We start from the raw sequence: 27028 nt of genomic DNA, 5'->3' as shown, positions 1-27028 counted from the left end.
CTGCAAAACTGTAAGCAAATCATATTACAGAAGATGTTATAGATTGGAAATGACTTGTGTACATCAGTGTACAGCTTTATATAGCAAATAGTGCCAACAGCTAGATGCTAAAATTTGCATATTTCAGAGTCAGGCTTTTATTACTCAAGAATTGCTAGCCTGGCTAACCTCCAGATGATAAAATCGAGAAGTTGTCCCTTTTTCAAAGTCTCATAGTTAGTGAATGGCAGCATAATTTATACAGTCTAAAAGGGTCATATGTAACTTTGTGCAATTCTTCAACTAGTGTAGACATAGAACTACTGTATATGAAACCATAATTCAGTATTCAGTTCAGAGGATAAAAGATTCATTTGGTTTGTATTGTGTGGCAAACCTTTATGAAGTGGGAGTCATGTTTTAAACCTTAGGGCAGTGTATTGCTTTTAGGTCAGTATCCAACTGTGAGATTTTGCCTGTGATGACTGGCGTAATGGTGAGTAGGGTGATTGTCACCTACGATCTTTGCCAATTATGGAGATGACATACTTTCATTTGAGAAGAGTGGGTAGACATCACTTTTAGGAATGAAGTAAGGAAAGTCGTGTTGTGGATCTCAAATTGGATTGTTTATACTTCCTGTGGGCTTTTAAAAAAATTTGTATTTTACATTTTGATGTTGCATCTGAGTGGAGAGTATCTGTGTATCATGGCAAGTCAGAGCCATTCCTTTGTTCCACTGATATTTACTGGTTTTCTTTATGTGCAGGTCTGGGCTTTAAGGATGGTGAATGAGAAAGGCGAGGGTGTTAGAGATGCTAAATGAGTGAGAAGAGACGCATGACCAAGGAAAGAAATAATCAGAACGGGTGTTTCAGAGAGTGATGCTTGCTATTAGAGAAAGAGGGGGAAAAACTGGTGTGAGAGTGATAAGGTGGTCTGGTGGGGAGTGGGGAGGGTAAGGCTTGGCATTTGAGCTGAGACCTGACAGTGACCTTGGAGCAGGAGCCTGAGGGTAGGGACCAGCTTGGTGTGTTGGAAGAACACACCAAGTGGCTGGACAGAGGGGTGTGGTGGGGTGAGGAGAAGAGGACGCCCATCTGGGAAGTGGGCGGGGCTGGGTGGTGGCACGCATTGCTGGGCAAGGTGAGCGGTCTGGAGGTTTTTGAGGCGGGACAGGAATGGAGATTATGAAAGCCGTTTGCCATATCCTTCTGTCATGATGAGGCTTAGACACTGGATGGGAAACAGGAAATGTCCCTAGGTCGTGTCGCTGCGGACTGTGCCTTCCCCTGGCCAGTTTCCTCACCAGTAAAACAGGAGGGACAATAGATTCTATTTATGTCCCTCAAAGGGATATAATGGGGATTAATTACCATTCTGTCTGTAATATACTTGGAGCTCTTTAGAGAGAGGCACTATATTCCGTGAAAGCAAAGCCTTATTCTAACTGTGTATTTATTGATTAAGTGACAATCAAGACACAATGCTTATGGGGAAAATGGCTACATCTCTGCTCTCCACAAATCGAATCCCATGTGTATAGATATAGAACATATTTAAACTTATATGTAAGAGCATTGAAGTGGTCATTAACGAGCCTTCTTAGCATCTAATCAGACATTATTAATAAGATTGAAAGCTATGTTAATTAGCATTCAATAGACCAGAATTGGTTTCCGATGGCACATATAGTTAAACGGAGAGTTCGGGGTGCCCTTTCCCATTCATAAAGAGAATAGAAGGTTGACTATCAGAACAATTATTATCTTGGGAGAATTTATTGGGGTGCATGTTTCAAAGTAGCCCGTGTCACCAATGGATGGAAACCATGCCCCCAGCTCCTCTCCCAGGCTTTAGAAATGTATATTTCAAATTTAGATATAGTTGACTATTAAACAGAAAGTATCTTGCCAAAACTAATCTTAGTAGAATTCTAAACATCTTACAAGAAGGTATAGATTTCATTTTATTATCTAATCCTGTAATATTTTTTTATCCACTCTAACTCCTGAGGCTTTTTCTTCGCACGCAAAATGTGCTGGTCTTTGACCTTATATTGGCCTGTGTTCAGAATCCCAGCATATGTTGACATTCAGATAGGGAAACCAACTTGGGTAGAATTTCATTTGTTTGTGCTTTGCAGAAGAGCTAAAATGAATAGTGTGTTATTTTGTTTTTAAAATACACCCACTTTAATTTTGATATTTGCATCCAGCAACATGGTGTTTTGGGAGGAGGATATCATGTTAACGAAGTGCTTAACTCCCGGGGACCTGAGCTGAGCTTGTTGGTCCAAATGATTCAGCTTTAAAAATCTGTGGGTCTAGAAAATATTACGTCAAGGTGGTACACTTTTGTACACTCAAAAAGAACTTGTTATTTTAATCCCATAAAGTACAGTGAAGAGCCTACTGAATTTTGTGTTTGCAACAAATAAACCTGTTAAAGAATAAACTCAGTATCAAGGTTCTGCAAGTATCCTAAGTAGCTATTTATACACTTCACTAATCTTGGTAATTGGCTTGTCTTTTACTGCCATTAATTACATGATGTAGTATTCCATTAATAAGAGTGACACACCTCAGCATTTTTACCTTTAATTATAGACCTCACTAGACTCTTAGGTTATTGACAAAATAGCCTAAATATTGCCTGAAGTACACATTTTTTTTTTAACGAGCATATGTGTTTATTATTGAATCCCTCGCACCTAGCATTGCACCTGACATGTGATATGCACATTGTGTATCCAAAGTGTACATGCACAACCTATCTTTTTTGTCCTCTTTCAGCACCCTTACCCTTCTGAAGAACAGAAAAAGCAGTTGGCACAAGACACAGGACTCACCATCCTTCAAGTGAACAATTGGTAAGTAATTTGGCTTTGTGTTTACACACAATCTGCTTCCCCCTCAGGCGACTTGCAGCTAATGTTTTGCATTAAGAAGACACACCCAGTTTTCCCTGGTGGCTTGTTGATCCAAAGGTGAGAACACAGTGTTGACTGGTGGGTGAGAGCACTTGCTAGTATAGAAAAGAAAACAGTGTATTGCTTTCCACCTCCTTTATAAATTGACAAATTTTAGGCATAGTATATATTAGTGTTTAATTCACGTTCACTATGGCTCTGTAAATGTCTCTCTATGACCTTTTTTTTTTTAACTTTTAAGAATAATCAATAGAAAGAGTGATATCCTCTTTTCTATGAAACAAGAAAATCCACTATCACATACCTGTCAGGTTTTAAATTCGCTGAATAACTAAGTTCAGTTAGAATTTGTTAGGGATATGCATTCCAGGATGGACTCTCCTTTCTTCTTATCTCCCTATAGAAAAAAGAGAAAAAAATGTATGTTTCTACTTTGAAACTGTTCAAAACTTGATGTATCTCAGAGCTGTGCAATACTGTTTCTAAACAAATGTGTGAACTCCTGATTGGGGGGAAAGCTGAGATTATGTACCAAGTACCAGCCAACAATATTCTGACTTAATGTACAGCGGTGTGGCAAGGAGCCTTTGAAGAAGTATGATTTATTACCCTTTGTGAGTGTGCTGAAAGCCAGGTTCATACAATCACCCAGAGCTAGTGTCATATTTGAAGGGTATCAAAATCCGATCTCCTCTAAAACTAAGTGTCTAATTAATTGTCCTAATATTTTTAGATTAGGGTTTATGATGAGGAAACCTTATCCTCTTTGAAGTAAAATCCAGAAAAGGCCCAAAGCCTGGTTGGGGAAAGAGGAGAACTGAGAATGCCAGTTTGCAGACAGAAGTATTTCTTTCTTTTCAATAAGTGTCAAAAGATTAATATTACAGAATCTCTGATTACATGGCCTAATCCATTTTGGTGAATAACTTTGTTCTTGATGTCCATTGCACCTACATTAACAGACCCTTCTCTGTGAGAGAGTCTGGGAGCCTTTGGGAGAGATTTCAGATATATTAAGCCCCATTACAGAAAATGTAATTTCTGTCAATATAATCCCATGTATTCTTCGATTTAGTATTTTAGAGATAACAAGCTACTTACCATATATTTGCCTTTGGAGGATTAATTTACAAAGTGCACTATCTTCAAGACACAGACAGACTCACATAAGCATTGCTTGTAAGGGTTATCAATTTCTATGACCTTACGGCAGCCTTGGGAGATCAGTTTTTGCAGCCCTTTTAGTCAACTGGATCAGGAGCCAACGGAAGACATACTATACCTGAGTGTGTTACTAGGAGTCGTGTGACTGCTGAGGTTTTTTTGTTTGCCTGTTTTTACCTGCGGCTGTATCTTAATTTTCAAGACTCTGGATACTATATAATTGAACTTTGTCTTCCAAATTGTTCTGGACGATATTATAGAGCAGACCATCCATTTTGAAGGCACACCTAAATTCCTAAACATTTTTAAAGCTAAACTGATGGGGAGGCAATTGGAATACAATGGAGGCTCTACAAATATCTGTTTCCCTGGGAAATGTTCCACTTTGAGGGCCAAGGAGTGGCTGGCTGGCTTTCATTTAGGAAGGCAATGGGCTGCCATTCAGGTGATCTACCACACAGGCCTTCTCTCTTCCTCCTCAGTGTTGCTAGAAAGCTCCACCCACAAACATCGTTACCAGAGAACAGATTCCAATACAAGCCGCTTGCCACAGGTAGAAGACATTATGGGATATTTCCTGTGGCCCCCCACCCCCCCCCCGCCCAGGCAGGCATTCCTGTGACACCAAGCTGGATGCAACTGTCGTTTCCTAGATTCTCTGCGCAGTGATCACAATCAGACTGCCTCGGTTTTGCAATTAAGAGGGGGGAAAAAAAGGACTTAAACAAAAGTTATAATACATGCCAGATAATAATTTTTCAACATAGATGCAGACTTTGCCCTAAACTTCACACTGATACTCAATTCTGCACAGGCACATAACTTGAAAATCACTTTTACTTACTACGTGGGATGTAAACCCAATTCTGTGCTCATCTGACACCGTGTAATGTTCACGTGCTCTCGCTTCTGTGTATGGAATTAGAAGTGACCTATGCTTGCACTTCATTGCCGAGCATTTGGCAACTGTTTCAACTCTACAACAACTTTGTTTGTGGTAGAGAGTTACCCTCCAGTAACTAAAAGTTGTAAGAGAAATTGTTTCTCTTACGTTCGGTGAATAACGACATTCCCACATTTGATTTGAGTTTTTAACGGTATATTAATTTTCATCCAGACCTTCACCTTTTAAGGAGCTGATAATAGATTTCTTTTTCTTTGGGCTTTGAGTTGGAAATATGATGGAAACATGGGGAAACCCAGACGGTACTGTATTGAAACCCAAGATGTGAGAGAATCTTAAAGATGGCAGACTTGAAGATGAAAAAAGCACAACTACCAAGTGGTTTTCATTTTTCTTTATTGTAATAAAAACATTACACAGAGTCTTTTTGACAGCCTGTAAATATTTTTCCTATATTGAGCATCAAGCGTAAGTTACTTCATTCTGGAAATAATAATTAAAAAAAAAAAAAACAAAAACACTTCACGAGTATTTTAGCTTTTCCCCTTCACTTCATTTAGACACAACATTTAAAATGTGTTTCTTCCTTTTTGGATTTTTAAAGACTTGTTAACACACATGTACATTTTGTATGAACTATGAGTCACTGTTGAAGAGATTTAATAAAATGCTGAAGGGCGGGTTGGGTGTAGATCACTCATAATTACTGGCAGTAACATAATGTATTGAAATACACAATATGAAAGTGAAAAATATAAACTCATGTCAGTTGTTAGCTTGTCATAGAAACCCTGGCCGATGCAGCTTGAAGTTAGGTTTTGACAGAAAAATGAGATGAGAAAAGTTTGGTGCGTTGTAACATTCTTTCATTCCATCACTGAACTAATTTTATGTGTCTTTAATTGACATAAGTAATATATACTACTTGCCTTGGCTGAGTAAGGACAAAGCAGATGGGATTTGGCGGGGAGAGGGGATCACAGGGAGAATTTAAATGTAAAACAACAAGACAGATTTGATTAATTAAGAGAAAACTTGGATTAAAAGAAGTAACTGCTCTAACTCATATTTGGTCTACTTGTCAGTAAAAACAGAGGAGTATTCTTAAAATGGTTGGTATTAGTACTTGTAGGAATTGGGTTCTGGGATGGAATGTGACATTTATTAGATGAGACATCGTAGAACAAGTCTATGCCAACACATTTTTTGAGAATTGAGGCAATTAGGCAAATAATTTGGGTAAAAAAATTTTACCTAAATTATCCAAGTATTTGAGGCAACTGCATGTTTTTAAAAATCAACCTCCATAACTAATTGCCTAAATATTTCAGTCTAGCATGCCGTGGTAGACTTTGACTTAAAGCATAATAATTTTTGAAATACAATACGTGCCGTAAATGTATGTATTCTTCTTCCTTTCCTCCCTCACTCCCAATTATGATTTGAGCCAAAAGTGATAAATAATAGCATTTGGTGCTTTTGTCTTTTTGTTTTTTCATTGTTGTTGTGGTTGTGATAAATACTTCTGTTATATCAGTGCAAAAATATTACTAATACGTTGAATGTCATTTAAGTGGAAACTTCTTAAATTTCAAGATTAGATGGTTAGGTTGGTCTTTTAATAAGTAGGTAGAACTTTGAAGAAAGAGCGCACTCACACACACACACACAAAGTCAATACTGGGTTATTTTCTCTCCCGAATACATCAACTTTATTCTTTTATATTGAAAATATGAATGTAGAATGGTCAAATAAAACTCCCTTATATGTTTTCACAGCCACGTTGCAGGCTCGGGAATTACATGTGATGAAAACTTGTGCCCGCATTGTATCTTTCTTGCTGGATGCTTCAGACACATCCTGCCTAGGCAGAGGTCTGGCCTAGGGTGTATTGAATAAATGTTAGTTTCTTTGTTTACCCCTTCTCATCCACACACTTTCCCATTAAGGCCTAATGTTCCATGATCACTTCTTTACCCTCTCTGAGAAGGCAATGGGTCTTAGGTGCAAAATACATAGTTTATGTGAAATACAGTATGTATGTAGACAGAAAAGTCACTCCCCATCAATAGGGTGCATAAAATTCCAGGGAGCACCCGAACCTCCGCGGTGACACTTTACAGAACCATCATAGCTCTTAAAGTTCTCAGATTTAGTACGTATACCAGATTTTCCTAGTTTCTTCATTTATTGCCTTCAAAACTGCAAAGCATTCAGCCATCACTTCCCATTTATTACCAGTGGGGGGGAAAAGTATGTCATCCTTGGAGATTTCTGGCCCTGGCAGGTAAAAATGTAAACTTATTTAAAAAACAAAAAAAAAAAGATCACCCTTGTTATAATAAACAGATTCAACTGTAAAAGGTCAAGTTTCTTTCTGAGTTATGGTAATAATGTAGCAAATACTTTTATAAGTAATCAAAGATTCTATAAATATAGGTACCTGTGTAGATGTAAATGTTAAAACATTCACAAATTATCCTTTCAACTTCTGAGATCTAAAAATCAATAGGGGGTCATGGGGTTTCATAGAATTGCTCTGCTTTTTCTTCCAACATAATTTAATCATACATTTTACAGATGTTGTTTAAACATTAGGCACAGATTGTTTTGTCAATAAAACTAAACAGAGGCATGACACAAAAGCAAGGAAAACAGATGTAAAAGGAAAAGACAGTGCACCAAGCAAGGAGTCCTGGGTCATTTGTGTCCTATTCAACTACAAAATGAAAGTGCGGGGTGTATAGTGATTTTCCTTGCCTAGGAATCACCTAGGGATGGGACCACTTCACACACAAGAGGTAATTTTATTAAGCAGGTGGTTTAACTTCTTCCCTTGAGAATTTAAGTGTAACCTGCATTTAAGGTAGACTTCCTAACTGATCAATGGAGTAACAGGTGCAGTATTTTTTTTTAAATTATTTATTTATTTATTATTTTTGGCTGTGTTGGGTCTGCATTTCTGTGCAAGGGCTTTCTCTAGTTGCGGCAAGCGGGGGCCACTCTTCATCGCGGTGCACGGGCCTCTCACTGTCGCGGCCTCTCTTGTTGCGGAGCACAGGCTCCAGACGCGCAGGCTCAGTAGTTGTGGCTCACGGGTCCAGTTGCTCCGCGGCATGTGGAATCTTCCCAGACCAGGGCTCGAACCCGTGTCCCCTGCATCGGCAGGCAGATTCTCAACCACAGGTGCAGTATTTTTAAAAGAAGAAGGAAGAGGGCTTCCCTGGTGGTGCAGTGGTTGGGAATCCGCCTGCCAATGCAGGGGACACGGGTTCGAGCCCTGGTCTGGGAAGATCCCACATGCCGCGGAGCAACTGGGCCCGTGAGCCACAACTACTGAGCCTGCGCGTCTGGAGCCTGTGCTCCGCAACAAGAGAGGCCGTGACAGTGAGAGGCCTGCGCACCGCGATGAAGAGTGGCCCCCGCTCGCCGCAACTAGAGAAAGCCCTCGCACAGAAACGAAGACCCAACACAGCCAAAAAATAAGCAATCAATAAATAAATTTATAAAAACAAAAAAAAAAAAAAAAAAAAGAAGGAAGAGAAGGAGAAATATAAATAGAACAGTTCTCCAGCACCTTTCAGAATGGGTTGTTTTTCTCCAGGCCACAGTTAATTGCTACGCTTTTTAACTTGAGTGTCAACTCTAATAATATTACCTTTACAGGCCCTTACTCTGGGCTTAGATTAGAGCAGTCAGTAATATTCACTAGATAAAATACTGTCTAGTTGCTCATGAGAAAATACTGAAATCAGTCAAAAAATGTTTAGCTTGCATATTGCCTGAGACAGAGCTGGCAAGGTACCAGGCACGCAGGGTATTATTTAGGAAAGCTGAGCAAATAGCTTGCAGGGAAAAGCGCTGTGAATTTTGAAACCTTCAGGTATTGTCATGTCAGAGAGTCTTAGGCATTCAAAGGAGACGCTGCTTTTGTCTGCAGATTTTTAAAAAATTTCCAGCAAACAATCCTCTTTGAAAATGACTCTGCAGTCTGTGAAATACACTTTGTTGTAAGTTTTACTCGCTAAGTTTACTCAGAGGTTTTTCCCCCACTGTGTGCAATCACATGGTTAATACTGGGAAAGATGGAAACTCCTCACGAAAGGGTAGGTGTTGGACCACTGTGCCAGATGGAGAAACCCTGCCCCTTCCACCAGGGGACCCTGAGTCTAGGTGAGAAGAGAAACAGGAAGGGGTGGGTTGTAGGAAGATGGATTAGAAAGTCCAGATACTGTTTTGTGTAACTGCTGTTTGTCCTGCAGCCAACATTCAAAGACAGTCTCTGAGCTTTTCAGGACAAGAGTGTGAGAGATTTGGAAGCTCCCTGATTCACCTTTCCTTTCCTTTCAGTGGGTAGAAGAACGGTTGGTTGGTTGGTTGGTTCTTCGTTTTTCAGTTATGCTGTTAAACTAAAAATCTCTGTTAAACTCCCTTACTGTTTGTTCACGTGACTGTTCTCTTTCTGGTGTTTGACCAGTGATGCCGTGAGTTCGGGAAGATCTTTGCTGAAGAGTCTTCTCCTCTATTGTTCATCCATTGTCAGTGTTTTTTGTTGACCATGTGAAGGACATTAAAGTCCTAAAACATCTAAAAAAAAAAAAAAAAAAAAGAGGTCTGAATCTGAGAGTTGGTACAACCTAAAGATACTTTCAGGACCAGGTTGGGGTTCCAGCGAGGCGCAGAGATGAGTGGGTTGGGAGACTGATTCCATCCTGAACCCAGTGTTCCTGAATATCCCTTTCAAGGCAGTGAAACCAGTGGCTTGGTGCTTGACTTTGAACATGGTGTGGAGGTCAGCAGGACTTGGTGCAAGTCCTAATTAAGCAGATTTATTGTTTTCAGTGTCTTGGCACGAGTGTCCGATCAGAGAAACGGAAAGAACTCCCCTGGTGTCACCCGGCCGGCAGAGGAGGAGCTGACTCCCTTAAGGAGAGTGTGGGAAGTAAGGGGCTGAGAGGCACCCCAGTCAAGGGGGAAAGCCCCAGCATCCACAGGTGGCCGAGGAACAAATTCCCCTGTAAGCCTCACAACACACAATTGACACAGGGCGAGTGAGGGGAGGGAATACGCAGGGGAAAGAATGTTTGGAGTCCAAACATGTCATCTGTTGTCCCCACTCCTCACCAAGTAGATGTGTGTCCTGATCAACTCACTTTGTCTCCATGGGCAACAGTTTCCTCTGCCTTAAATGGAAGGGGAGGGCTGTGGAATTGGTGGCAGTGTAATAAGCCTCTTCCAGCCCTGATATTCTAGACGGTGTAAAAATGTGAACTGAAGCAAGGTGAATGTTCTGAAGCTGATTTTGATTCCCATTTTACATTAGAAGCGGGGGGAAAAACACACACACACACACACACACACACACAACAGGGCCTTTGATAAAGAGACAAACCCGACAATTCATTACAAAGTTGTTACTCTTCTTCATCTTAAATAAGCAAATCAAAGCCCTGTAAAATAAAAACTAGATGAAATTAAACATTATCGCAAGACATGAAAAACATGTGTGCTGTCACTTTCGGATTCATAATAAAGATAAATCAGTTGTTTTTAGCGGTAGGCTCTGAGTCTGTGAAGGGCATGACAGATAATAGGCTCGGAATTTCTGAAGTTATTGTACAGCAAAATTTGTTTTTTCCTCAGGCGTTCAATCTTTTTCTCTAGTAATTTTGTACATGACAAACTTTTTAGTTGGTGCATTAACAATCTATAAGTAACGGGTTGTCAGGTGTCAGATAAGATTAAAAGACTGTTTAAGCATTATCCATTTGCTTCTTTGCATGAGTTTTATAGGTCAGGAGAAATAACTTTTTGAATTGTGGTTGTTTGCACAAGCTGGTTTTTTCCTCTCTCCCTCCCTCTCCCTCCCTCCTTCTCTCTCCTCTCTCTCTCTCTCTCTCTCTCTCTCTCTCTCTCTCTCTCTCTCTTGTTTGGCTCTGCACCAGGGGTACCTGCAAGAACTGTATTATATTACATAACTTCTGCATGTAGGAGCACATTCGAAACTCACACTATGTGCATCAAGGGGACACATGTGTCCGCTGACTTCTGTAAACTCATTTTAGTTTTGAAAATGTTACTCTTTTTCTTCTCAAAGGAAACTTTGTCAGGGGAAACAGCCTCAGTGGAGAGGAACATTGACATTTTTCGGCTTGAGGAGTTTCCTAGCAAGTCAGGTTGAGGTCTATTCTTGTCAAATCTGTCTTAAGTGTGTTTACATATAGTTTGCCTTTCTGGTATTTTCTGCTTGCACAGACCTGATCTCCACGTATTTTGTGTCAACAGTTGCTCGGGCTGGTGTTGGGTGATTAACCATTGAGCACTGGGGCACGGAGCTGTGCCCGCAGAGACCCCCCTCTCCCCTCGCACTTACATCACCCTCCGGCTTCAGGCTGCACCTACTTAAAACAAACAGCATTTCTGAGTGATTAAAGAGGCAGCCTGAAATAGTAAAAAATGGGGCAAATGTTGCCTCCTTGTTGAATAAGACAAGTTTCTCAAAAATGGAGAGGAGCCAGGGGTGCGTGGGGAGGGAGTGTTTCTGAGGGCAAATGTCTTGGATCTGCGTGGTTCCAATGTGTGAATGCCTGGAACTTTCTGTAGATTATCAGGGTTTTGTTGTGCTTCTTTTGTTAATTTTTAAGGGGAAAGAGAGCATTTAAAAAAAATAACAACAGAAACACTCCAACACATGGACATATATACACTACCAAATGTAAGATAGATAGCAAGTGGGAAGCAACCGCATAGCACAGGGAGATCAGCTCAGTGCTTTGTGTCCACCTAGAGGGGTGGGATAGGGAGGGTGGGAGGGAGACACAAGAGGGAGGAGATATGGGGATATATGTATATGTACAGCTGATTCACTTTGTTATACAGCAGAAACTAACACACCATTGTAAAGCAATTATACTCCAATAAAGATGTTTAAGAAAAAATGAAAGAGCAAAAACCAAACCAAAAAAACACGCCAACAACATGGATGTTTGTAACTTTGGCAAATACAGGGCTGTCCCGTTACATGCCCTCATAGCCTTTGATATTTTCCTCCTTATTTTATTTCCATTCTTATGAGGCCTTTAAGCCTGACCCATGAATATGGGAAATAATTAACTCTATTGGGCTCTTGACACCTGAACAATAACAAATAAACAAAAAACCTTAATCTCTTCCCACCCTTGAGAGCTCCTTTTTCCTTTTACCCTCTTAACCAACGTGGTTAAAGGGCCACAAGATTAGATCCCATCACTGAAGAAGGGAAAAAGTACTCCCTTTTGCAAATACATTAACTCTTTCAGGCCCGTGGGAATTATTGGTCTTGGATTCTAAATGTAACTTAGGTCAAAAACGTATTTCCTGTCATGGGAGACATCTGGCTTACTATTGATTTGGTCACTATTTTTCAAGAATAGTATATTGGGGCTTCCCTGGTGGCGCAGTGGTTAAGAATCCGCCTGCCAGTGCAGGAGACATGGGTTCGAGCCCTGGTCCGGGAAGATCCCACCTGCCACAGAGCAACTAAGCCCGTGTGCCACAACTACTGAGCCTGCACTCTAGAGCCCATGAGCCACAATACTGAGCCCACGTGCCACAACTACTGAAGCCTGCACAGCTAGGGCCCATGCTCCTCAACAAGAGAAGCCACTGCACTGCAATGAAGAGTAGCCCCCGCTCACCGCAACTAGAGAAAGCCTACATGCAGCAATGAAGACCCAACGCAGCCAAAAATAAATAAATTTATGAAAAAAAAAAGAATAGTATATTGCAGAGGGTTGGAATTAAATGCACCATGATTAAAAATATATATCTTTTAAGTTTCCAGTATGTTCTACTGTAGGATGCTGATTTGAATGTAAACTGGTAGTTTTGAGTGTTGTTGTCTAGTTGAAGGGTTTTGTTGGCCTGTATCACTAAAACGTCTGCTACGGTTGACTTTATTTGATCCTTAGTTTGGGTCAGAGTTCATATGTACTTGGAAAGGATAGGGTGTAGGAGATGTTGAAAAGCTAATGGAAAGAATTGTATGTGTCCAAAGATGTCAGGTCTCAGCCCCCATGGCTAGTTACCTGGCAGGACTGTTTACAGAAAAGACAGTGCAATGGGTTATGTCAGGGATTCCCATCCTCAGGGCCAAGTGGGGACTGGAGAGAGTGGCCAGAAAAGGCAGATCAGAATCATTCCGAGCAAATGTAGTATAAAAAAGCGTCTTGGGAATTAACTTTTGATTTTTGTCATGCTATTTCTTCTGAAATAGCAAGTAACAAAGGGATAGGAAATTTTGAAGTTTATCAAAGGGAGCATGGATTAAAATTTTAGAAACAATGCTATAGAATGACAGAGTCCAAGTCCTGGATAGGATTGTGTGTACCCTTTAACAGATGAGGCTCAGGGCCTTACAACATTACACCCCTAATTAGAGGCAAGGAGGGCCTGGTCCAGTGTCTCGTGCATTCCACCATTATGTATTTATTTTTAACAGCTTTACTGAGATATAATTCACATACCACGCAATTCACTCATTTAAATCGTACAATTCAGTGGTTTTAAGTATATTCACAGATATGGGCAACCATCCCCACAGTCAATTTGAGAACATTTTCACCACTTCAAAAAGAAGCCCTGCATCCTCCCCATACTTCCATCCCCAACTCTACCACAAATCTATTTTCTGTCTCTATAGATTTGTCTATTCTGGACATTTCACATAAATGTGATCACAAAATCTGTGGTCTTTTGTGACTCGTTTCCTTCACTTAGCATTATGTTTTCAAGTTTCATTCACGTTGTAGCATGTGTCAAACTTCATTCCTCTTGATGGCTGAATAATGTTCCACTGTATGGATATAGCACATTTTCTTTATTAGTTCGTTTGTTGATGGACATTTGGGTTGTTTCCATCTTTTGCTGCCATAAGAATTTGTATATACGTTTTTGTACCATTAGGTATTTTTGAGAATCATAATGACACTATCCCCAGCAAACCTCTGTCTTAGGTTTTACAGTTTACAAAGCGCTTTCCATAAACATTCACTCACTTGATCATCACAATTCCAGCACCTAAATACTGCTATGATCTCAGAGCCAGTAAGTGGCAGTTTTCCTACTCAGTTCTCGTATTCTTCCCACCAGACGGTGCTCTCACTCTTCCTGCCCGTGGCCCGTGTTTTGACTGTGATAATTTTGAGCAATGGTGTTCAAAGAAAAGGCTGGCAACTCAGAAGTGAAATGTACATTCTCCGAACTTTCCCCAATGTGACTTCGATGACCATAAGCATTTTTCAAAGATTTGACAAGTTCCAAGAGGAGGTCATTTTGTTGGTTTTATTGTCCTCATTTGAAAGATTTTGTCATATACATCAACTGAGAGATTTTGCCTTTTAGTTTAAGTGGTTCCATTTGTATATAAGGGCCTACAGGTTACATATTGATATACATTACATAGAGCTTAGGTTTCAAACTTTGCTAATTGAAACAGAAGTTACAGTGAACATTCTGAGGAATAGACACAGGCCTCCATTCAGGTCGAACCTAATCTGTGACCAGGTGAAAAGAAAAAATCGAGCTAAATTTTGAGATATTTTCCCTTGGCACGAGTAGAGACTCCAGGCCTGGAAGTTTCTAGTTAGTGAAGGCTTGAGGCAAATAAAGGAGAGATTCTAGAGAAAGGAAAGAGCTGAGAGCTACTCCAAGATGGTGCTGAGATTCTAGAACACGGTATGCATGCTAGGCTGGTCACCTAACACAGTATGCATGCTGGGCTGGTCAATTCCAATCATTCAGGGGAAATTCTATTTGGGAAAATAAGTGCATATTTGATCAGTAGGGTAGCCCATACACCCCAATTGCATGGGTCATTCATGGTTTATGCCTGTTGCCCAGCATAATTATTAATAATGTTCTTTTTACTCTCAAAATTGTCCCAGTGTAGATGATAAATTATCTGGTCATCCTATTTACAATGGAAATTGGGAGAACATTAAGATTTGTTTTAAATAACTATATACTTATTCTGTAATGTTTAAGGGATGTTTAGTTAGATGCAATTTTATTGAATTTTGTGAATATGGGAAAATTAGAATTTATATGAAAAATGGTTCAGCTTAAATCAAAGAGACACATTTATTCTTTGAAGATATTATTATTCTCATTTTAGCTTTTTATTAGTAAAGGAGGTTTTGCTATATTATCCTAGATTATCCTATTGCTTAATCATTGTGCTAATAATCACTTTAATTTCATATACTTTAAGTAAACCACATTTTTAAAAAAATACTTATAAGGTTATACAAAATCAAATTTGACAAATTGTCACATTTAAGTAAATATTTTGTAAATGCCATTTGGTTACCTATGCTTTATATGGATACTTAAGATACGTATAACTATTGGGTATTTCTTATGCTAGGTCTAGTGATACATCCCTACAATTCATTCTACTGAGTTTAGAGCCTAAGGCTTTAGTGATCTAGAAGGTAGCAAAAGAATTAGAGACTCTGCTCTAAGGGAGCCACTCTTGCTTTGAATTCAGTTCAGATGAAAGGATTTAGCAAGCTGAGCTTCAATTTTTTTTAGAGTAAAAAAAAAGTCATTTTCCAATTTGCTTTCAAGGAAAACTTTCTGTAATATATAACCAAGTGATGAAGTGTTTGCAAGTTATTTCAACATATAAAGTCCAAAATGAGACTTGGGTTTTGTTTTTACTTTGCATTATATTTTTCAACTAATTAGTGACTTTTTTCACTAGTTGCTTGGAAGACATTTTATATATAATTAACTTCCTCAACTGTCTCAGCTTCAGTTTTTTCTAGAGTAGTTTGCCAAATATACCCATCACTTCTAGAGAAGGGGAACCTTCTCAGACCTCTGATTGATGGGCTTCTTGTGATTTGAGCAAAATTCCAATATTATGTTTCTAGAGTGGATGGAGAGCAAAACACATGCTCCCTTCTCCCCTCCTGTTCAGTCACCTCCCCCGCCCTCAGACACACAGATGATGTATTGCAGTCCTGAAACTGGCAGATCCTGGAGGAGGTTGAGAAACTAGAAGACAGCGCCAAAAACATGATTTCATTAGGTTTGACTTGAGATTGAATCAGCTTTCTTGAGCGTCTTAAAATCATGTTTCATGAAATTTTACTTCACAAAGAAAGGGAGTGTAGAAGCAGGCTTGGACCCTGAAGCCTGCCAGTTACAGATCATTAAATCCAATAAGTAAATGTAAATCTAAAATAGAGAATTCCAACAAAAGATTTTGAAGTCGATTTCTTGTTTAAAAGAACAGTGTTATGTGGGAGACAGCTAGAACTCGTTCCCTGAAACGTTTGTTTATAAAACAGGCCTTAAAGTTATTAGAAAATGCTGACTTAAAAAAAAAAAGTCGGATATATAGTTTTCTTTAAGTGACTGTGATAAAGCTGAAAGAAATGCTACATCAAGAAAATTCACGGAAAAAGAAAGAACAAAACTCTGGAATCCAGCAACTACTTTCCAATGTGAAATTTTATATTTGAAGATATTTCACAAGGCTTAATTCTATAAAAATATTTATAGCAATGAATATAAATAAAATGAATTATATAGCAATTAAGTATTATAGTTGCATGTTGTTCATGTTTAACTGAATGAAGAATAGTGCATGCAGAAATCACCAGTACTAATCTTGATACTTAAGAATTCATGGTATTAATTTTTATTACTATTAAAGTCTATATGTAAGTATTCTTAAGTATACCTAAATAGTAATCAAGATGACTATAATTAATACTTTCTTTAATGGATAGTATAGGTTTATAAAGCATTTTTACTACCATATCCTGTTATTTAATGAAATCTTTTCTTAGTAGTTAATAATTTTAGCTTCTTGGGCAAAGGAGGGTACGTATTGTAAAATGACATTTCTGCATACTTAAATGGGTACTTACCATCCTGCTGGCTAGTCACTTATGCCTAGTTGGCAAGAAGCACTGTGGGAATGACTGAGAGTCATGTCATTGTTTAGGAACAACAGCATTTTGTCAGAATTTTATTTTTATTTGATTTGATGCGGTTCTATGAGTTGGCTGTGGCATGTTAAAGTAACAAAATATGGGCTCCCCTTAATCATCAGTGAATAAGTAAGGTGGTAAACACTGAGAAGTAGAATTGAGTAAAGGTGAAAATTCCATTTCTGAAAGTGAGCAGGTAGTTTTTCCTTCCTTTTGTTAGTATTATGGAGAACCATACAAGGAAGACCAAGGGCAAAACCATGTGGGAAAGTTGCCTGTGGAACTGGGCAGATATACCTGGTGTTTGGTCCTAATGGATGCCCGCTATGATCTGGCCACCCCTCCTGGTTCTCACAAAGAGAAAACTAAATTTAACAATCCAGTTTCGTGGGAAGGAACCAGGGCAGGGAGTGGAGGATAAACTAAAGGACAAAGGTCAACTTTAGAAAGCTGTTCTACCAGATCTTGCCCAGAAAACTATTCAGGTATCCAAAGACCGAGAATAAAAGGAGATAGGTGGAATTAGCAGAATGGGAAAAAAAAAAAAAAAAAAGTCTAATAATAAATAAACATCTAGGGGCAAAGATAAGAAAGAATAGAGCAAAACTTCCTGTATTTCTTTTTAGCGTAACTCAAGATTCATCTCCCATTCTCCTTGTCTGATTCCTATTTTAAAAATGCAAATGATAAAATTCAGTTTTTAGATGATCCCATGTCTCAGATATTTGAAGGTTTTGCTCCCCTTTCAACCTCCCACTCCCCCTTTATTAAGGGACTTGAGTCTTAAACAAATAATTAGGTAAAGAGAAATACATCTCTGTTTATTTTGACATGGAATAAAGCTCTAAAGCCCATCCATTATCTTCCTTTCCTTTGTGAAACTTCTTGTTTTGAGAAAGGAGGCAGTTTGGTCACAGGAAGAAATTCTAATCCATGATTCTATGAGTAAAGGAAATATAAGAATTCTTTCTCTAATTCAGTTTTCTACCACCTACAGGGTGTCCAGTTCTTAAAAAATACTTCACAAAAGAAGATTGTGTTTTCAAAGCAAAATGGGATTTTTAAAAACATATACCTTGATGTTTGGAATGAAATATGGAAATGCAAACAGTACGTTTCTCAACCTTAAATGATACTTAACTAAAAGGATTACCTTTTAAAATGCCCAGTCTATGGCAAATTTGAACTACACTCTATTAAACCAAGGTGTGAAACTATTTTAATGAGTAAGAAAAACTGTCCTGTTGTCACATATTCCTGACATTATACATCTGAGTTTTAAGGGCTGTAATGTTTGGACATCAATTGTAAAATTGTAAAAGTTTTCTCTTACATTTTGAAACACACAGGCTTTTTAAAAAGACCTTATCAATATGGAAAATTCCAAAGATTGTGTGTATTTCATGGGTATATTTCATCTTAAACTATTTTATGGATATTGGAGAATGTGTTTTTTATTGTACTTTGAAATTGGAATTTTGTCATTCTTTTTTTTATTTCTCTTAAAAAACACTGTTTCTTCTTATGTTCAAGCTCTAATATATATTTATGTATTCATACATATGAGTTTAAAATAACTATTTTACTGATGCTTCTTGAAATGACAGTGTTATAAGAAGGGAATATGTTCATGTAAGTTTACATACAATCCAAAGGTCTTTTTTGGTTCAGTGTTTAGAAGATTCTTGATCATTTAGAATCTTCTACAATGGAAAGTAAAGCATTCTGTCACAGAAGCGGAGAGGATGAGACACAAGGTCAAAGGGCATTTTAGAAACAAACAGCTGGACCAGTTTATTTAAACAGATACAGAGTTGGGGGAACTGACCTCTGTTTGACTTATAGTGGGAGGAGCAAGAATGTCATTTTATTACTTTGCCCAGAAGGAAAATGTTTTCGTATCTGAATTCACCCCAAGCCATCTAAATACATGGTCTTGCTGTATATAGCTGGTTCCAAAGAGCATACATATAAGGTGGTCGAGGAAAATCATAAAATACACCAAAGAGAATCAAATGTTAGGATGGTTTTAGGATTGAAAAGGTGATGTTGTTTTTAAAAATAAAATATTTTGCTATTTACTCAGTTATTTTCAGATAAAGATGTCCACCATGACCCTAGATAATAATATATGTTTCATATAAGTATAGGAATTATAATTCAGTAACATTCTAAGAGTTTACTATGTCCTACGTGTATTGATAATGTCCATCATATTGAAACAAATATTGTTTTTAATTAAAGTTTGCAAAAGCAAGAACTTCCAAGTATACCTACTAATGTGGTCAAGCAGTTCGGATAAAGTGATAGGTGTTCTTAGGTTTTCAAGGTTTTAAAATTTTTATTTAATGAAAGGTTTCCCACTTTTACATCTACGAATCCTATAGGTGGCCTACATCTGTGTTGTCAATAACAACAAATGGTCACTGCCACCCAAAGAGAAGCAAATAGCACGTAGTACCTGTGGGCCCTTAACTGAGAAGCTCTGCTGCGGTGTTTTTTCTCTCCACGGGGACCAGAGCGGGCCTGGAGTACCTGCATTTAGTGTTGTCCGCTGAAGACCTGCAGAGGTGCACAGCCAGGCTCGGCATTGTGAGCAGAGAGTGGCCCAAGGGATGAGTGGACTCAGAATCCTAGAGCTCACATTCGAGAAAGAACTCGTTAAGAATCACAGATGTTTAACCTAGGGCGAAGAAGGGAGAAGCCTATGCGGCATGGTGGCTATAGTTTAAACGTTTGAAAAGCTATCCTGAAGAAGTGAGATTAGGATTGTTTAAATTACCCAGAGGAGTTGTCCTGGTGAAAGGATTTTAGGTCAGGTAAGGCAGAGCCTTCTAAGGGTTACCTTGTCCGTAGACGGAGTGGGCTCTCTGCTGAGGTGACCAGGGCTGTATGAGAAAGAGTCCAGCACACAGAGAACAGACCGGTGGTGGCCAAGGGGGCGGAGAGGTGGCAGAGGGACAGAGTGGGAGCTTGGGGTTAGAAGATGCAAACTAGTATATAGAGAATGGATAAACAACAAGGTCCTAGTGTATAGCACAGGGAACTATATTCAATATCCTGTGATAAACCATAATGGAAAAGAATATGAAAAAGACTGTATATACGTGTATAACTGACTCACTTTGCTCTACAGCAGAAATTAGCACAACATTGTAAATCAACTATACTTGAATAAAATAAATTAAAAAAAAAAAAACAACAACAGTCCAGTAGAGGTTACCCATCTCCCTGGTGGGGATATCAGAGAGGGGATTCATATCAGTGACCAAGCTAGGTGATGGTTAAAGCCCTTTTCAAACCTGACGTGTAATTTTTCCGATCCCATGGATTTAACAGTCATGGATTCAAACCTGAGATGGTTATCATGAACTGGTCTTGGAAATGTGAATGTATGAGTGTGAAGGAGGCAAGCTTTGGAATATAGGTAACTCAGGTTACTGAGTCTTCTTATGTGTAGCCTTTTCTTTGTCTTTACACACAAGTAGTACAGTCATCAAAATCCCCAAATCTACAAAATGTTCAGTCGTGCTTATTCTTGGATCAACAGTAGGGTTGTTGCCAGTGGTGATTGGCTCAAAACCAGCTCATGTTTAGATACCCATTTAGTCTGGAATATTCTAGATGGGTGGCACATTAGTGGCCATGCTCTGGTCAGAATATTGTCAGGGGGGATGCTTGCTACCGTTTGCCAGCTCTGTGTCATTCAGCAAATTATTAACATTCTCCTGGGTAACATGTGACCTCAAATAAGTCATTTAATTTCTCGAAGCCTTGGCTTCTCATCTGTTAAAAAAGACTCTTCCTATTTTTAGATAAATATCCATAAGATATTATGTTTTTAAAAGGGCTTTAAAAAAAAAGTTATCAGAGTTCCCTCCAAGAGAATGCAGATTTTGAATAGTACCATAGATAAAGAGCCGTTTTTGCTCTCTTACCTATGTTAGTTACTTATGAAAATTACTTTTGGTATATGCAGAATATTAATATTAAATAATTTTCTGATTGGTCACGCAGTGAAGGCAGCTAATGAAAAAGCAGATTTTTCTTTTCATTTTAATTGGTTATTTCACATGGTGTTTGTGCTACACCTGTGCTTATAATGAGAATGGAGAATTAATCTAACCTGCTCACATGATTCCAATTTTCATGGTTTATACAAGATAATGATAACCTGATTGGCAACACAATTTGTTGTAGATCTGTGTTTTAAATATTTTTATTAGCAGTTCGGGGACTTCATATACAAGAACTGATATAATATATGTTGCCAATAAGAGTTGGCATCAACCAGTGTCCTTTTAGTTAGATTGCAGTTTCATTAGTTATTTTAATTACTTCTCAGATAATGAAAGAACATAAGGATATAAGATGTTGAGAATCTTAAAATGTCATGAAGTATGCCTTTTTATTTTAAAAAAACCTATCCCTGTCTGTTGAATGGTTTGTTTTTTAGGAACTATTTCCCTTCCTGAAGTGGGCAGACTTACCAACTAGAATTTATACTGGACTGTGGGTCCTTTAATTATTAACAGTGCAGTACTAAACTTTTCATTGTATTTTTTATTTGCTGTTCATGTTCCACATATTCAAATCTGGGTTGAGAACTAAAAGCAACTTACTATTTCAGAATCTAATATGTCCTGTTCATTTTCTGTATTTGATATGTAATTCTTAGTATTACGAGGTACAGACAGATCTTAAGAGTTAGAAATATCATGAGAATGGCTTTGGAGAGCTTGTACTACCACTTGTTAAAATTTTCAGTGGCTAGCCACTTTTGTAGGGGCTACAAAAATTATTTTAAAAAATCTTATTAAGACACTTAAGTGACCTAAATGTCTTAAGATGTTTATTATACATGTTCAGGACTAGCTGGAGAAAGCAAGATTATAAGTTCAATTACTGTATAGCCGTGACCTCGCCTTGACCTCAGACTTTGCATAAAGAAAGAGCGTGCACACACACACACACACACACACACACACACACACACACACACACACACACACAGAGCTACCCCAAGAAATCTCTACCCGGAATGCATTTTTCTGAAGTCCCCAGCAGTGTGAGTTAGTGGTGATAAACTCCAGACATTTTTTTCATTTGATGGTGTGCTGCCATCCTGGTTCATTATCTTAATAGTGGGCATTAAAATAGAATTAGGTTTGCAAGAGGTAGGGAAGGTTTTGATAAAAATTGTAAAAAAGAAGTCAGAGAGCAGAAGATTGAAATGTCACTAATTAGGAGAGGTAACAGATGCCCTTACGAACATCTCTCTCGCTACACCAAATTTCTCCCCTTGCAATTGAAAAGAATGGTGGCTAGTATTGTTTCCTGAAAACTCTGCTAATTCCCCTATGAAAAGATGAAATGGAAGTGTCCAACTGTGGTAAAACAGGCAAACATAAATCAGCTCAGAAACCCTGAGCCTGTGTACTCAAAGGTCACTGGGGGTTACAGGTTTTGCAGCATGTGAAGCAGCACAGAGAGCGAAGGAGAGAGAACCATTCTGCCCAGATCGAGCTTTGGTCTCACCGTGACCCATCTTCTCCTCTTCCTCCACCTCCCCCTGCCCCCACTTTTTGTTTTTAAGTAATAATGATTTGCTCTACTTTCTTGGTTACAGGTTTATTAATGCCCGGAGAAGAATAGTGCAGCCCATGATAGACCAGTCCAACCGAGCAGGCAAGTCCCCCATAGTGACTGTATTCAAGTCACGCAGGCGAAAAGCATCCTCAAGCCATTCACCGGGAGGTCCCATACCTGGTAAATAAACTGGGAGTGAGTGCTAGGAGCGCCTGGCAATTAAAATCAAACCAGTTTCGTTTCATAACAACACTAATCAATTTAACATCCTTATAAAATAGTTGGAGAAGGTGGAGGGAAAAAAGCCAACAGAGAAAAGTAACTCTTAAATCATATGCTCAGTTACAATATCCTTTGTACACATTCAATATATTAATGTTATTTTTTTTCTGAGTTTGCCTTCCCAGCTCTTTCTGCTACTATGACCACTCCCTGGTGCATGGCTTGGTGTGGAATTGCTGTAAACTTTATTACCTGTCAAAAGGGCAAAGGGGTCAGGATCGCTTGTGGGACTCAGTAAAGTTCAAAGACATTCAGTGAGGTAGAGCTTTTGTGTGCTTTAATAACCCAAGGCAGCTTACTTCTGAAACAGCTTTTCATGTACAGTTAAAACATGGGATTCAGGTAGTGGTATAAATACACGGTTCCTATTTCTCAGGCCTTCTCTTGTTAATAGCCATCTTCTGGTGCTCAACTTTTTTTTTTTAAATAACAGATTTTTGTGTTTTTTTTAATGATGAGCTTCAAATGGCAATCCTTCTACGGGGTCTTGGCTTGCAGATCTAAAAATCCAAGACACATCTTTCTAGGATTTGTTTTTGTATTGGAATACACCAGTAAGATCAACAACAGTATTTACTAGGGGTAATGTGAGTCTGAGATACCCTCTCACCTTACAGAGAGCACTGAGAAAAACTTATGTTCAGCATCGTATTGAGTCAGTATACACTGAGTCGTATTCTTGTATTTTTTTCAACACCCTTTGTGTGACCACCAGACAAAAAGCCAAACACAGAGTTTCTACATCTTAGCTGTTCTTTGAACACAATGTTTTAAAACTCAGTCACAGAGGGTCTGAGAGCTGGTCGGAGACAAATTTAACTTGGAATGTTTTAAAATTATATACCTGCCTGGTATGTTCTGTCTCCTCTGTATTTCTCTGGCTATTTCTTTCTCTTTCGGAGACTGTTATTAAGAAGCTGTGTTCTGCACTTTTGTAGTAAGTCAAGGAACACCTTATAACCCCGACGGACAGCCAATGGGAGGTTTTGTGATGGACGGTCAGCAACACATGGGAATCAGGGCACCAGGTAAGACTTCATTGGGTTTTTTTCTGTGGTTGCTTCTCATTTTTAACTCCAAGAGTGTCACCCCTCATCAGCACAGGTAAAGTCACCTCATCCTTTGCTGTTATCTCAAGCTGCCTGCCTTGCCTGCCATCTGTGCATCTAAGATATTGCAGAGGGGAAGCTAGGATCTTTATGCGCTGAAGATCTCACTGTGTCTCAACCCTCTGGAACCTGTTTTTTTTTTTTAAGGGTCTTTTGGCACTATCTGTTGACTTTGCTCATTTTCTGGCCTCTTCTGGATTTTTATCTCCCTTCTAGGACCTATGAGTGGAATGGGCATGAATATGGGCATGGAGGGGCAGTGGCACTACATGTAACCTTCATCTAGTTAACCAATCGCAAAGCAAGGGGGAAGTAAGTACAAACGGGGTCTTTGTTTTCACTTTGTCCTAGGAATATTTTTCCTCTTGCATTTTCTTATGTTCTCCTTGCCCATAGCTTCATGCTTGTTCATTCCTTTCCATTAAACTCCTGGTTTCTTGCTTCCTTCATTTTCTCCTTGGTTGTGATCAAGCTTTTAAGCTTATAAATACTGTGTATGATGTACATTTATCCTGTGTGTTGCTATTATACAGTACTGACCACATGACAAAACAAGAAACAGTCAGGAGGTGGGGGAGTGGGTTGTCATAGCAACAGACTGATTTGCAAAATGTAAGCAGTCTGCAGCAGTGCAAGGAGAGGAAAGAGCATGTCCCCAAAGTGTCATAAATCTGTCTAACTGCAGTTGATGCATGAGTTACATTTCTCCACTAACCTGCAAGACACCGAAAAGCCAAACAGAGACTTCTTTTAGGTAAAATAAACACGAGCTTTACTTAGGGTAAGTAAAGGCATATTTTGAGCTTCGGTCAACTAAACTTTGATTTTTTTTTCTTAGTTTATTCCTTTGTCTGTCCATCATAATGGGATTACGTGTGGCAAAGGAAAAAGGGAGAATACAAAATAGAGGTGTGCACAGCGGGCTGCAGGGCTTAGCCCAGGCTAATTGACTATATCCAAATTAAGTATGCCATCACTTGCAGTGTGACAAATGGATTTGACTTATTCAGTATACAAAAATAGAGATCATTAATGCAATCTTCAGTGGCAGGCCTAGTGAAGTGGGCCCAGGAAAACTGTCCCAGATTCTCGCTCTTGAATTTTCCCTCCTAAAAATACACTCCAGCAATTCGTGTTCAAACAAGTATAAAACTGTTTTGAACACCAAAGCGCTTGTTCACTTCCTAAATTACCCCTAATAGCATTGCTCTTGCTTTGTTTCTGAAATTAAAAGCAGTTATGTCGGCGTCTTGGTTGTGTCTCTGAGTATATTAACACACTATTTAAAATCACTGCTGAGGCCAAGGGTAATTCGTGCTGGTCTTCTTCTCTGGGTGTGAGTCAAATCTAAGCTTAACAATTAGCTCTTGAAAACATTCCATTGAGCTCGGGAATGCAACGGTCTTATTACCTCATCATGGAAGTCTCTAGCTTAGTTAATTTAAATATTATTTCTTAGTTTCTGGGTCAATTAAATTTAAATGATGTATTTTATGCTTCGTGACCAATTAAATTAATAGGTTATTACAAAAAATATTATCATCTTTTTTGATTAAAGAGCTGTGGGTACAGTATATTTTATCAGCAATTTTCATTAGTTCAAAAATGTTCCTTTAGGCTAGATTAAGCAGCCATTCATTGCTAGAGCCTGGAGACCTTATTCGAAGGTGTTCATCGTATTCACAGTGTACTATTACTTAGAACTAAAGCCAATTGAACCTACTTAGCAATGGCGTTATGCCTTTCACCCTTGATGATTATGGAGCTTATGGCTCTCAGAAACAATACACCTGTCAGTTTCCATCAACTATAGCAATCCATGCAGAAGACAAGAGGCCCGTCAAAGCAGGAGAGATATTGTTTTAGGTCCAATTTTTCTTATTGTTCTCAAAAATCACTGTAAGGTAGACAGGGTTTTGTGAAGGCTTTCTTTCCCCAGGTCTAAGAAACCCTGAGGAAGGAATTCACTGGTTAACTGTTATTGTTTGGGGGTTTTTTGGTTTGGTTTTGTTTTTAGAAGTACAGGTTTTGCTAAGTAATCAGCCTTAGTGAGCCTTTCTAATTCAGCTTCACGTGAGATGTTTTGTGACCAGCGTGTGTACTCCTGCACGCTTGGTAGAGAATGTGTCAGGGCTTCTTCAGACCAGACCTCAGAGTTTCATTTTTTTTTTAAATAAGTGAGACCTCAGTAGGCGGACCCGATAACAGTGACAATGAAAGGAAAACAGTTGCAAAGAGTGACTTTCCAGCACGACATTTCTCATTTTATTTTCTTCGCTATGACTCAGAAGAATACAGAGCCGTGTTCCCTTAATCACAGTGTTCCCTACCTTTCATAGGATTGCCATAGCCAGCGCCACTCTCTATTGCTTTCTCATAATATTTTCTTTGTGTTTCTTTCTTTTGAATTTCTACAGGGCTGCAAAGTATGCCAGGGGAGTATATAGCCCGGGGTGGTCCAATGGGTGTGAGTATGGGACAGCCAAGTTATACCCAACCCCAGATGCCCCCCCATCCTGCTCAGCTGCGTCATGGGCCCCCCATGCATACGTACATTCCTGGACACCCTCACCACCCAACAGTGATGATGCATGGAGGACCGCCCCACCCTGGAATGCCAATGTCAGCATCAAGCCCCACGGTTCTTAATACGGGAGACCCAACAATGAGTGGACAAGTCATGGACATTCATGCTCAGTAGCTTAAGGGAATATGCATTGTCTGCAATGGTGACTGATTTCAAATCATGTTTTTTCTGCAATGACTGTGGAGTTCCGTTCTTGGCATCTACTTTGTTTGGACCAAGGAGCATCCCTAATTCTTCATAGGGACTCTTAAAAAAAAGCAGGAAATACCAACCGAAGTCAATCTGGGGGACATGCTAAATAACTATATAAGACATTAAGAGAACAAAGAGTGAACTATTGTAAATGCTATTATACTGTTATCCATATTACGTTGTTTCTTATAGATTTTTTAAAAAAAATGTGAAATTTTTCCACACTATGTGTGTTGTTTCCATAGCTCTTCACTTCCTCCAGAAGCCTCCTTACATTAAAAAGCCTTACAGTTGTCCTGCAAGGA

At 38.9% G+C, this 27028-nt stretch overlaps 1 protein-coding gene across 5 annotated transcripts in view; it reads left to right on the top strand.

Annotated features, from left to right (window-relative positions):
* MEIS1 (Meis homeobox 1) overlaps window positions 1-27021 on the top strand; it is a 138345-nt gene extending 111324 nt beyond the window's left edge. For 2 of the 5 annotated variants that reach the window (XM_057558637.1, XM_057558636.1), the window contains 4 exons: window positions 2775-2851; window positions 22594-22733; window positions 23774-23863; window positions 26362-27021. In XM_057558637.1, coding sequence (XP_057414620.1) covers window positions 2775-2851; window positions 22594-22733; window positions 23774-23863; window positions 26362-26645 — 591 coding nt within the window. In that variant the 3' untranslated portion in view covers window positions 26646-27021. Of the gene's footprint in view, window positions 1-2774; window positions 2852-22593; window positions 22734-23773; window positions 23864-24160; window positions 24257-26361 lie in introns of all 5 variants that reach the window. The other 3 variants (XM_007189759.3, XM_057558638.1, XM_007189756.2) reach the window with 3 other exon arrangements.
* The last annotated feature ends 7 nt before the right edge of the window (window positions 27022-27028 follow it).

This window comes from Balaenoptera acutorostrata, chromosome 12 (genome assembly GCF_949987535.1).
Source record: "Balaenoptera acutorostrata chromosome 12, mBalAcu1.1, whole genome shotgun sequence".
Taxonomy (NCBI): domain Eukaryota; kingdom Metazoa; phylum Chordata; class Mammalia; order Artiodactyla; family Balaenopteridae; genus Balaenoptera; species Balaenoptera acutorostrata.
The sequence above is the reverse complement of the archived record's forward strand: the minus strand, read 5'-3'. Positions and strand labels throughout refer to the sequence as shown.